This window comes from Erpetoichthys calabaricus, chromosome 8, assembly GCF_900747795.2.
Source record: "Erpetoichthys calabaricus chromosome 8, fErpCal1.3, whole genome shotgun sequence".
NCBI classification, from domain to species: Eukaryota; Metazoa; Chordata; class Cladistia; order Polypteriformes; family Polypteridae; genus Erpetoichthys; species Erpetoichthys calabaricus.
Genome location: NC_041401.2, coordinates 182,586,202 through 182,599,471, shown reverse-complemented (window position 1 = coordinate 182,599,471; position 13,270 = coordinate 182,586,202). Strand labels below are relative to the sequence as shown.

The 13,270-nt window shown below is 43.3% G+C and overlaps 1 protein-coding gene across 1 annotated transcript in view; it reads right to left on the bottom strand.

The window, feature by feature from the left end:
* Positions 1-13,270, bottom strand: part of igsf21a (immunoglobin superfamily, member 21a) — an 897,495-nt gene that overhangs the window by 294,634 nt on the left and 589,591 nt on the right. Inside the window, exon 4 of the mRNA XM_051930758.1 lies at positions 1,621-1,739. Coding sequence (XP_051786718.1) covers positions 1,621-1,739 — 119 coding nt within the window. The remainder of the gene's footprint in view (positions 1-1,620; positions 1,740-13,270) is intronic.

Genomic DNA, 13,270 nt, shown 5'->3' with positions numbered 1-13,270 from the left:
ACTGGCCTTTTTTCTCACTTTCCTGCAGACCGTTCACGGGAAATTCTGCCTGATCCTAGTGGGGTCACTTCCAGTGAAGAACCCATGACTGAAGAGACTTTCTGTTCCAGCCCTTTTGATGATGTCACGTCTGGGTCTGAACCTATGGAAGAGGACCCTTTCTCCCTCGATGACTTCACTTCCTTTTAAAGCCACCATATTTGACTAACCTAGTCAGTTCATTTTTGGACTCTGTTCTGTGCATATCAGTGCTAACAATTTACCCATTTGCAGCCAGGGAATATTATACGAGTGGCTGCGCCGAACCTTTTTTATGACTCTTGTATCTGCTTTTTGTGACAATATATACATAAAATCCAATGTCTATCTGTCTGTATGTCTGTCTATTTTTCACCATAGAACAACTTAACGGATTTAGATCGGGGTTTCTTCTATAATTTGCTTAAACATTCTGGTTGATTTTACGACTTCTCTCATCGTGCTAAATATCATAGTTTGCTTGCGGCAGAAATGTATTACTCTGAGACAGGCGGAACCAGGCAGGGCCATGCGCCAGCCTACAGTCGAGTCGGTCTACTTCTCGTCACGTTTTGGCCCGTACCTTGCCTCCGCTTACCTAATAATCCCTGTTTGTTGATTGATTTTTAAAGTTTGTCCTGTTTCACTACTATGCAGGCGGAGCCGTGGGTGGATGGCTAGTAGGATATATGAGACCAACAGATAAAAAGGATTTTAAGAAGGCTGTGACACATACCAGGCAAGAAGTTCCTCTCCATCCCTTTCGGGATGCCCATTTGTCTTCCATGGCGTTTACTGCTGTCATGGCTGACAAACATGCATTTACAAAATAGAGACTTTACAGTGTGGTCAACACTTACGATATTTTCTGTTTTATGTCTATCATTAATTTAAAGCACTTTGCAGAGATCTGTTTTCACAGAGTCTTTTTCTGCTGATCAAAGTCAAAAAAAGGCCCAATGAAATCCATTGGGATTCAATATAGAATAACAACAAAATGTGACAACTTCCTATGGGGTGAAAACTTTTCATTGGCATTCCCACGGCAGACACCTCACATGAAACGACTCTGCTTGAGCATAAATGAACCTTTATAAAACATTGAACATTGAAAGACTTTTGTAATTCGATTTGCGCTATATAAAAATCAGGCTTGATGACAGTTATAACTCCCGACTTGTTTACTGCCCAATAAGTAGGTAGGTGTCTCCTTGATTGCGTTTTACGGCGCTTTCTGATCAAGTTTCCAATTACAGGAGGCACCCTGCAATAAACGACTACTGGCAAGCAGCCCAGCCTAATGGCCAAAAAATTACACTGAAAGTCAAAAGGCGGCAGACTCAATCCCTGTCTGTGCAGGCCACCTTTCTGGGCTCGAAGAATATGAAAGTGGATTTCTGTTAAGTACGCTATTTATGAATTCATTGAGGAAATGGTGTTGCCCTTTAATGTTCTACATAAAATAAAGATCATTTTTTCCCTCGGATAGGCTGGGAGATTTAATAATGAATGCCATTTCAGCTTGAGATGTTCATTTCCCTCGAAGCCCCCACCCATCACCCAGTCATCGTCCCCCCCCAAACTCCAAGAGCAGCTACTCACACATAACATTGAGGAATATATTCCCAGATGCCAGGACCACTTTTTCTCTTGTCGCTCGATCATAGATTCCCACGTGACATTCATAGGGGCCGTTATCTGAAATCCGTACTTCTGGAAGTCTGCAAAGAATAAAAATGAAAAAGAAGTCAACGGTTAAGAAATCCCCAAGTGCTGTAGGCTGTCAGGAGCTGAAAAGACATCTGTGAGGACAACTCTTTTCAATCAAGATACATGCGCCTGCAGCTGTTTTTAAAGCCCAGGGGGAGCCTCGGGGAGAGAGAGGCATTTTGTACACTGAGCCATCGGCTTCCTTGTTATTACTAACATAGCCTTGCGTCTATGGCTTCTGACAGTTCCGGGCAAAGGTGCACACTTCCTCCTTGCCACTAGGGGGCGGCATTAAGCGTTTTTCTGCTGCGCTTCCATTTGAACTGGGAAGTCAGAATTTCCGAGTTCCCAGTAGGAAGTTTCAAATCTCACAAGTCGGATTTCCTCGTCGCAGGAGGCTCGTGCTGCAATCGTTTTAAACTCGGAATTCGCAATGTCCCGACTTCTCACTCGGCCAATGGGCCTCAAACTTGAATTGACACCTCACCAACTTGAGCCTGGTCTCTCCAGTCTGACTTAATGCTTCATTCGTCATATGGCGGAGCTGGGAAGCCAAAAGTCACAATTGTATCATTGGTGACCTCCATGTTGGGGAGTAAACATGGATGACTCCATTAAAGCTGGTGTTTCGGCAACAAATACTAACTAATAGTTCTGTAGTTTGGATCAAAGGAGAAAGCAATGAGCAAGAAATGCACAAAAAGTGTGTTGTCATGTGCTCGGGTGTGCCAATGACTGACTCAAATACTGTGGAACCTTGGATTGCGAGTAACTTGGTTTGCGAGTGTTTTGCAAGACGAGCTAAAATTTTTAATAAATTTTGACTTGATAAACGAGCGAGGTCTTGCAATACAAGTAGTCTGTATACGCTTTGTCTGCCGAGCGTCACGTGATCACAACTGAGCTGATGGTTCTTCTCTTGTGGGCAATCGTCTCCCATTCTCGGTCTCAGTCAGCATGCCTCACTCGTATAGTAAACCTCCGTGCGAGCGTGTACTGTTTACTACAGCATTGTATCTGTGTGTGTTGTAACGTGTGAGTCCCTGTCTTGCACCCCAAAACACGAAGCTGAGTCTCAGTACTTTAGCGACACCAGCTTTATTCAGCTTGAAACAGCAACAGCACGGTTATTTATTGTAGCGGGATCTGCTGCTCTCCTATACACAGACACAGCGGTCAGGCAGGGTCAGGGCCAGGTTAGTGGGCAATTAATACTGTGCCTTGCATTTATAATGTTCCTTGTTCCTTGTATCACCCATCGACGGCAGGCGCTTATAGCTTGTCCGCGATCTTTTCAGATTCGCTTTTACGGTGAACTGCTATAGCGCTGGGTGCCTGCGGTTGCTTCGGGATGCTCTTCTGCGTGTCGTCCCGTTGGGTGGAATCCCACAAGAGTTTAGAAACTCACTCACACCAGCCATGATTCTTTGCGAAGGTAAAGTGCAGGTTAATTTGTTTTTACTTTATATTTTGTATGAATCATTTTTATATGAATAGTTTTGGGTTGTGGAACGAATCATCTGAGTTTACATTATTTCTTATGGGGAAATTCACTTTGATATACGAGTGCTTTGGATTGCGAGCACGTTTCCGGAACAAATTATGCTCGCAAACCGAGGTTCCACTATACTGTGAATTTCTGGGACACCAATCGGGTTGTCCCCTTTATCCGCCCAAGGTCGCAAAGTGATGCAAAACAGCATAAATAGCGTGTCTTGGCACTTGGTCTGACTTGTCCTGCAGTTTGCTTGAGCTAAAAGTGACACCTCCTTCTGGGACGCCCAGCATTTATGTCAGCAGGACCGGAAAGGGGCGGGGCTACTTGCCCTCACTGGGCGGGTTCTCAGGACTGTAAGAGGAAAAAAAGAGAAGACAGTTTTAGCAGGCAGCGCCCCCTCTCGTACCGACGGGTTATTACACACCACAACAGAGCCTGTGAGGGAGACCTCCGATGCACATGCACGACACGTGTCTAATAAAGATTTGTGAGCTCCTGGCCGTGATGAATGGTGCTATTTCTGCTTTGAAGCGGCAAGTAAAAAACTGCACAAGAGCAACCATTTAACGCAATGTACGAACAGGAGTGTGCATTAAGCTAACATTGGTAGGATTAACATTTATCTTCTCAGTATTCAGTATTATGGACAGATGTCATTCATTTAAAGCAAATTCTTCTAATAAACTAGGGGGCTTTGCCACCTGCTCACTTCGCTCACCAACCCTCGGGCCTGCGCTACACGCTAGCCACTTTGCGGTTCTACATCTCACTTATGACTACATACGTGACGTATAACTGCCCGTGATTGAATTTCATTTCTTTCTCTCTATTAAGTAGAACGACTTTTTCAAATGTTTGGCTCTGAGATTTGTTAATTGTCTTTGCAAAAGCTATTCTAATGGGAAACTGTTAACGCTTTAATATGAATGGCATATCAAGATCTCCTTTGTTGTCTAACATTATCCCTAAAGATGTACTAAATTAACTTTCTTGGATACATCCTTCTTTCCACAGTAATTCGGCCGGTGGAAGACCGGACGGTGCTAACGGTTGTAGATATTCTTCATGATATTGTAAATTGATGTTTTCATCTTCTGCACCATCACCACCAACTGTTTCGGCACAGTCTATTGATACGCATTTAACCAATTTGCTGTGTAACCGATCAACAATTTTCACATTAATTGACTTTTGACTTCATCATTTCTCTGTGTTAGGATTACCCAAGTACTCATTTCTTTCATTGGTAACCCTTCAGGATGAAATTCTTCATTAGGATTTGAACATAATACATCTTCTTTAATTGGGAACAATTAAAGTGAGAGCTGAGAGCACATGATGTCATCAGGTCATAAACTGAAAGCAACGTCACTGGGCTCGGTACCGGAAGCGGCATCATCGTGCCCTGAGCCGGAAGTGGCATCATTGGGTCATAGACCAGAAGTGATGTCATCGGGGTCGGAACCAGAAGTGACGTCATCGGGTCATAAACCAAGAGTGAGGACATTGGGTCCCAGTTCGCCCCCTACCCCTAACCCAAACACCCATCAATTCCAATGGGCGAAACCGGAAATTATGTCATCAGGTCATAAACCAAAAAGTGACGTCATCGGGTCTTCCGAAACCAGAAATGATGTCAGCGTGGCCCTGACAAATGAAAGTGATGTTATCGGGTCATAGACCAGAAGTGACTTCACCAAGGTCGGAAAACGGAAGTGACGTTAGCGGGCCTTGACCCGAAAGTGACGTCATAAGGTCAGAAAACCAGAAGTGAAGTCATTGGGAGGTCAGAAAAAAAAACGGAAGTGACAACATCGGGTCATTGAGTCCAGAAGAAATTTCCCACGGTTGGTTTGCTGATGGAAAAGAGGAAGGATCACTGCACTCTGCCACCCCCTGGTCTGCCATGGAATTATCCCTTTTCGAGTCCTTCAGTTGCCTCCCATGCCGTTGTGTGTAACAACATATAATGCAGGACAAGTTCATTCCAACATTTAGAAGCAGCAGGAAATAGAAGAAAGTTCTGAGGTGGATAAATAAGAGGTGAAAAGGGAAATTACAAAGGAAAAAAGTCGATGAATATGTCATTTAAGACTAGTAACTCTAAAACTAACCATACGGTATATGAGAGCAACGGTTGCAAAGGAGAATAGGAAGGCTGTGACACCCTGTCTCATTCACAAACCTGGCATTGGCTCAACCAAGCACTTGGAAATTGTAGAGAGAGATGTGCTGCTGTGATTAAACAGGTGGAAATCTAAAACAAAATCACCAGGACTAGATAACTTTCATCTTCAAGTGCTTAAGCAAGTTACTCAGAAAACCCTTGGGAAATATTTTTCACAAATCTCTGCACACTTGGGAAATTCCTAAAGACTGGACTCTAGCAAATTCTACAAAAAAAGTGACCAAGCAGGACCGAGTAACTGTATCACGGGTAATTTAATAAAAGGAATTAAGGAAATGATTAAGTAGCACATGTCTAGAGCAGGTGGGCTACTGAACAGGCATTGGGCAGACCTCCAAACGCTATGTCTGGTGAAGACTGGGCACCGCTCACCACCCGCCTAATGCCATCCCTACATTGAAGCAGGGTGGTGGTGGCAGCAGAATCATACTATAGGGATGCTTCTCAGGAGCAGGGATGAGAAGACTGGTGAGAACTGAATACAGGGAGGTTCTTGAAGTAAACCTGTTCCAGAGTGCACACCACCTTTCACCATTTGTCATGACCCAATGACCCAAAGCACACAGTCAAGACAATGCTGGAGTGGCTTTAGGACAAGTCATGGGCTGTCCATGAGTGGCCCAGCCAAAGCCTGGAATTTAAATCCCATAGGACATCTGTGGAGAAACCTGAAGATGGCATTTTACAGACACTCCCCATCCAGTTTAACAGGGCTTGTAAAGATCAGCCAAGTTCAGGTGTGCAAAGCAGGAAGAGACTTCACCAAGAAGCCTCAGAGCTGTAATTCCTGCCCAAGGAGCTTCTACAGAGTTATGGATTAAGGGTGTCACACACGTGCGCATGGGTGGCAGCTAAAAGCTCTGAATAGTGACAATTCCATGCCTGACCAGGGGGTGGTGAGCTGCACTGACATTTTCTCTCAATCTTCTGCAGACCATTCACGGGAAATCCCACAGGGTTCCGATGCCTGTGACTGTGACGTCACTTCCAGTTTTGGCGCCTGGGATGACGTCACTTCCGGTTCCGGCACCAACAAGAATGTCATTTCCTGTCCCGATGACATCACTTCCGGTCCAGACCTTTAAAGTTGCCATCTTTGCCACATGCCTTCAGTTCTGTTTTAGACTTTGAACCAGACACAACTCCTAGAATCAGCCAGGGCATAATATAAGGGTGTCTGCCCCAAACCTTTTAATGTCTCCTGTTTGTTTTTGTGACAAGATTCTCAATACTTATATTTTTAATTGAAAAGTAATTAGCAAAGCAATGTTTTCACATTGTCATTATGGGTTACTGAGTGTAGATTAAAGGGAAAAAATGGCAAATGTATCCATTTAAAGTTAAATCTCCAATACAGTGAAGTGTACAGAAAGTGAAGGGGTCCATGATATACAGACCAGACACTTTGCGGCGAGCAGATGCCAGTCCATCAAAATCATACAAGCTAATCTCACACCTGCCTATTCAGTTGCTTTATTATCACTAAATGGTTGCTCCCCACATGTGACGAGTGACTGATGTCCTATCTAAGTGATAGCCAGTGCTTTTTGGGTTTTTGCCCAGAAAGGAGTCAAGGCTGCGCTGATGGTCTCCATGTTATACATAACTTTAAAGAGCAAGCAACAAAAAACAAAAAGAAATTCTTTCATTAAGTTCCTCTCTTGGCATGGCACACTCATGAAAGCGCTGGCAGCCAAGTGTAAGTGTAGCTTTGCCAGCTGAACAGGATAACTAGCAAGCGTTGGCAGTGGGGTTTTTTTTTGGGGTGGAGGGGGTCTTTACAATTAGTTATTTTCCCAAAGTTGCTGCAGTATCCAGGAGTAGGGGGTATCTTAAGTCATTAAAGTGCCAATGGGCAATGCCCCCAGTCTTTCAGGTAAGGTGGAAGACAACCGAGTTTCAAAGAGTGCACTCGGTATTCAGTGCAGAGAAGCAGCAATCTGCCTACATGGACCCTGACAGACAAAAGCATCGCTGTGATGTATTCCTAACAAGAGCAGTCGTCCTTGGCGGCAGCTCACTTCATTTGTCTACTTAAAAACAACTCAGCAGGGCTTTGTGGCATTCAGGTAATGAAATGTGTCCAGAGCCCAGAGACAATAACCCTGAAAATGCTGAATTTACAGGCTCATTAACAATGAAACGCCATCATTCCAGCAAAGAGGTTGAGATAAATGCCAACTGATGAGAAAGACTTGTGACTGAGGGCCTGTGGCTCCCACGCAGCTCTGGCACACAGGCAGATTGGCCGCTACACTGCCAGGCTTAGACACGCTGTTGTCTTGTTGATTTCTAGTGTAAAAGCCAAAACACACAGGCAAAAAGAGGCCTTATTACCAAGAGCAGGGCAAATTATGGGGGGGGGGGCGCTTCTAAACACAGAACCTCACCACATAAAAAAAATACAATGTTATGAAGTGCCAGTCACTTAGCAAAAGGGACTTCTTCATTTCAAGGCGTTTGATTTCAGGGCTCCATCTTTGTAATTGCATGTGGGTGGAGCCCCTTGAAGAATCCGTGTGACAACAGATAGATGGATCTGTGTAATGTGCAGCACTGGTGCACATCCTTATTGGTCATGCCTGCTAGTCCGGACCACTCAGTTAATGGCATGCCCATCTATCATCTGCTGCAGGGCTTTGCAGGCTCTGGTCAACTGGAAAAGCATTAATGGCATGAAGAATAGATAATGGAGATAATCGGGAGCTGTAATGATGCTGTGCCTTGGAGATGACATGGAGGTGTTCTATCTATCTATCTATCTATCTATCTATCTATCTATCTATCTATCTATCTATCTATCTATCTATCTATCTATCTATCTATCTATCTATCTATCTATCTATCTATCTATCTATCTATCTATCATATAGTGTCTTTCATTATCTATCTATAATATAGTGCCTTTTATTATCTATCTATCTATCTATCTATCTATCTATCTATCTATCTATCTATCTATCTATCTATCTATCTATCTATCTATCTATCTATCTATCTATCTATCTATCTATCTATCTATCTATCTATCTATCATATAGTGTCTTTCATTATCTATCTATAATATAGTGCCTTTTATTATCTATCTATCTATCTATCTATCTATCTATCTATCTATCTATCTATCTATCTATCTATCTATCTATCTATCTATCTATCTATCTATCTATCTATCTATCTATCTATCTATCTATCTATCTATCTATCTATCTATCTAGTGCTCGATACTTGTAAAATTTTTATTTTTATACTGTATTGAGGATTTGTTCTGTTCTGTGTATTGTATTGTATTGTATTGACCCCCTTTTTCTTTTTGACACCCACTGCATGCCCAACGTACCTGGAAAGGGGTCTCTCTTTGAACTGCCTTTCCAAGGTTTCTTCCATTTTTTTCCCTACAAGGGTTTTTTTGGAGTTTTTTCTTGTCTTCTCAGAGAGTCAAGGCTGGGGGGCTGTCAAGAGGCAGAGCCTGTTAAAGCCCATTGCGGCACTTCTTATGTGATTTTGGGCTACACAAAAATAAATTGTATTGTATTGTATCTGTTATATAGTGCCTTTCATTATCTATCTATCTATGATAAATTATGCCAGGCAGGATTACCCAGCATCCCACCTAGGAGAAAGGGGTGATCCTTGCCAAGAAGGGAAGCCAGAATGGCAGGACAGTGATGGGCTGGCGTCTCGTATGGGATGGGTATGGGTCCCTTACCTGGACAGGAGGACAAAACAAAGGAGCAGTGGAGGAAGGCTCCTATTTCAGAAAATGTCCATCTCCCATCTGCTAGATGGCAGCTCCTCAGGACCTCAATAACCATGTAGACACCTGCAGGGCATGATGGGAGCTGTAGTGCCATGAGTCACCCTTGTTGGGTCTCATGGGTGCCACCAGGGGTTGCTGCATGAATTCATGATCATGATCCTGGTTTTTTGGGACTTGCATTTGACCTGAAGCCTTCCAGATCTCCTCCAGCTGACTCAGAATCGAGAAGAAGGAAGGGAGTGAGGAAGGCAGGGTGGAAGGAAGGAAGAAAGGAAACACTCTCTGGAGGGAGAAGAAAAGGAAGGAAGACAAATGTATTTGTTATTGTGCTCGTGGAACCTTGGAAGAAACTTTTGTGAAGAATGTTGATAGCGTTGGTTGTGTGCAGGGTGTCGGGCTTAGTGGAGCTCCTTACTTCTCACAATATATATTTATATCCTCCTTAATAAAAAGATGTGTCTTTGTGTTTGTCTAGTTGTTTGTCAGGTTGCTATTCCTCGGAATTGAATTCAGCCCTCTGTAGGTTGATCATTTTCATTTCCATCAAACGCTGTGGCATCCTTTTGTTCCTAACACATTACCATATCAGTCCATATCAGTAGAGATAGCCAGCAGGACTTTTCTTCCCATTGAGATCTGATGGATTTTCAAAGTGTCTTTAATTTTGTTGGGCAGTATATACATTTATATATATATATATATATATATATATATATATATATATATATATATATATATATATATATATATATATATATATATATATATATATATATGCTAACTGGAGCATGATTTTGGAGAACTCAGAAGCAGTTCTAACTTGCTGGGAGCTTCCAGAAGATGACATTCAGGAAAAGATTGGCAAACACCTCTCAGGAACTTCTGAATCTTTTGGAAAGAGCAGTGAAGTCATGAGAAGATATCTGTTTGATAGAGATGGAATAATACTGTATGTGTAGCTAATCTTGTATGCTACGTGATTTATCTATCTATGCAGAGAGACCATGTAGTGTCGCCCAAAAATAAATAGATAGATAGATAGATAGATAGATAGATAGATAGATAGATAGATAGATAGATAGATAGATAGATAGATAGATAGATAGATAGATAGATAGATAGATAGATAGATAGATAGATACTTTATTAATCCCAAGTGTAAATTCACAAAATGTCAGTAATACTTGCCTCTTTGCAATAGTGATAATTTTGGTATATCACAACCAACCATTTCTCGAATTTTGCACCAAACTTTGAATGCCCTTACAATGCACAAGGTAATACGCAGATTTATACATTTCCCGAGTACTCAACGTGAAGTGTATTCATGCAAAGCAGCACAAGTGATATCACAGTTTCAACACACGAAATGGTCATGGATGCCAACCGTGCCATAGTACCCAGCATATCACCCTGAAGATCGACAGAGGTGGATGGGAGTCTGATGACAAAATGTCACACAGGTACATTGTGCTCCACATTCCATGAATCCCTGGAATGTTCCCAAGCTCAGAAAGGTTCAAGAAGGCAGGCAGGGACTCTCAGGGCATTGGATAAGTAGAGATTTGTAGAAGAAAAAGGGGGACTACAAAGATACGCACTGTATGGGACCCTGGAAGAGTGAATGTGACTTCAGAAACAGCGTAAGAATAGCCGTGGCTCGATTCTGTACAAGATGTTGCGAAAACAGTGGGAAGTTGATTCAACTGAAATTACGGCGGTTCATCATCCATCCATCCATCCATTCATCCATCTATTTTCTAAACCAGCTTTATCCTCAGCAGGGTTGTGGGCAGACTGGAGTCTCTCCCATGTACCGCAGGACAAAAGACATGAACAATCCTCGGAGCATTCATTTTTAAACAATTTCAGGTGTGGCGAGTGGCTGAGGGCGGTACCCAGCCGGGACGCCCGGAAGGACCAAAGGAGGGATTACGCCTCCTCGTCTGGACCAAGAGGGGGTGACCGCCCTGGTAGCTATGGAAAGGAGCATGGAAGCTCAACCCTTTAGGGGCCCATGATCACCGCCAGGGGGCACCCAGATGCCTGAAGAGCCCTGGCCCTCATCACTTCCGCCACACTCGGAAGTGCTGGGGGGACGAAGACCAGGGACACCCGGAGCGCTTCCGGGTGCACAGCCGGCACTTCCGCCACACCAGGGAGTGCTGGAAGAGGCTCGTTGGGAGGCACCTGGAGCACGTCCGGGTGAGGATAAAAGGGGCCATCTATCTCCATTCGATGGCTGGAGTCGGGTGGAAGAAGGATGGAGCTCGTAGGAGAGGAGTGGAGGCGGACCAGAAGAGAGAGGCATTGTGAGAGGCCAGAACTCTGTGGGTGATTAGTACAGGAGTACTGGGTTGTGTGCGTCACTGTAAATAGTACGTATAATAAACGTGTGTTGGTGGTTGAACTTACGGTGTCTGCCTGTCTGTGTCCGGGCCAGCTTCCACACAGGCTTTACTCTTATTCAGTTTGTGTGTCGTGGTCTTTCCATCTGGGTGTTCATTATGGTATTTCTCTTTATGTCATTGTGTGCAGTTTAGTGCAATATCTGACCTTATTATGGGGTGTCATAAAATCATGACAACATCATTCATTCTCACACATGGCATCCTACACCTTTGCTGGGAGTGTACATAGGATAACAACTCATACTCTACTACGTCATACCTACTTCTCATGTTGTAGTCTGGGGAAAGGACAAATTCTTATGCTGTTTCGACTTTTAGTGTAATTCTTAGGACCAGTTCTGAGACGGCAAATCAAAACGTACCCTGGTTTGCAATCCATCCAAAGTGACATACGGTTTCCACGTGAACTAGCTTGTGAATTGTGTCCTTCTCGCTTCAGATGAGAACCGCTTTGTTAGGAATTTCAGCACATCAATTAAGAATCCAGAAATGCAAGGCCACAAGTCACTTCACCGTAGGTTGGAGATGCGGGCTGGAAACCATAACTGAACAGTTCCCCGCAAGAAAAGTGGTAAAGGTCGTAAATGGCCTTCACCACTCGCTCGCTGCAGAAAAACAAGTTTTCCATCCGCCTGAGAAATAATTAGAGTGTACAGCTTGTGCCCTCCTAATGGGCTCGACCTGCCCCCAGCCTCAGGGTATTAAGACATATTGGCTCTGACTACTGGACTATGAGCCCTGAGCAGCGTGGACAGATGTGTCTTAAGCACTCTTCTTCTCACACTCGCAGCGGCCTTCAGATCGATATGTTAGCTGTGGAAGAGCGCAAAGAACTAACAGCAGCCAACAATCAATAAGCCATTTAGATCAGTTTTTCAGTATTAACTCTTAACTGAAGCTTTGGGAATGGAATGAAGGCATCTGAAAAGGCGATAGGTTAAGAAGAAGTAAAAAAATAAAAAAAGTGGGACCAGCATGACAAACGCGAGAGATTTGTAGGAACATCTTGTAATCTTCAGGTGACATGAGGAGGACGGACTGCCCATCCACTTGAGCAGTTTTCCAAAAGCAGGTTACAGAAAGTCTCTATGGGTTTATATCATCACTAGCCTGTGCTACCCATCTAAGATGGGATCAACGTAGACCTCAGTGTTAATGTTTGCAGTGTACCTTCTGTTGGAATGTATTTTGTAATGCGTGCAGTATTAAAAAGCATAGAATTTTTCAATCCAACAGATGATGCTGTGACGCTATAGCCTCACTGTGACGCGGATATATTTATAGCATGGATAGATACGGGTCAAGACTTTCAATAAGTTTTACGTATTAACTGCAATGAGCAATGTACTAGCGGGTTTGTAATGAGGAAAAAAAAAGAGGAACATTTTTTTTTAACTTTTAATAATAATAATTCATTACATTTATATAGCTTTTCTCAGTACTCAAAGCGCTATCCACACAGGGAGGAACCGGGAAGTGAACCCACAATCTTCCACAGTCTCCTTACTGCAAAGCAGCAGCACTACCACTGCGCCACCTGTGAGGACTTTTATAAGATATTTGGTCTTACCATCAGGTTGTTTGTTAAGGTTTTTGTTTTTTCAGAGGTTTCGCAAGTATGTTTTGGGTGCAAGACTCGTGCGTAACATATCATTTTTGCAGACTGGTGTTTTAAAGATGGCGTA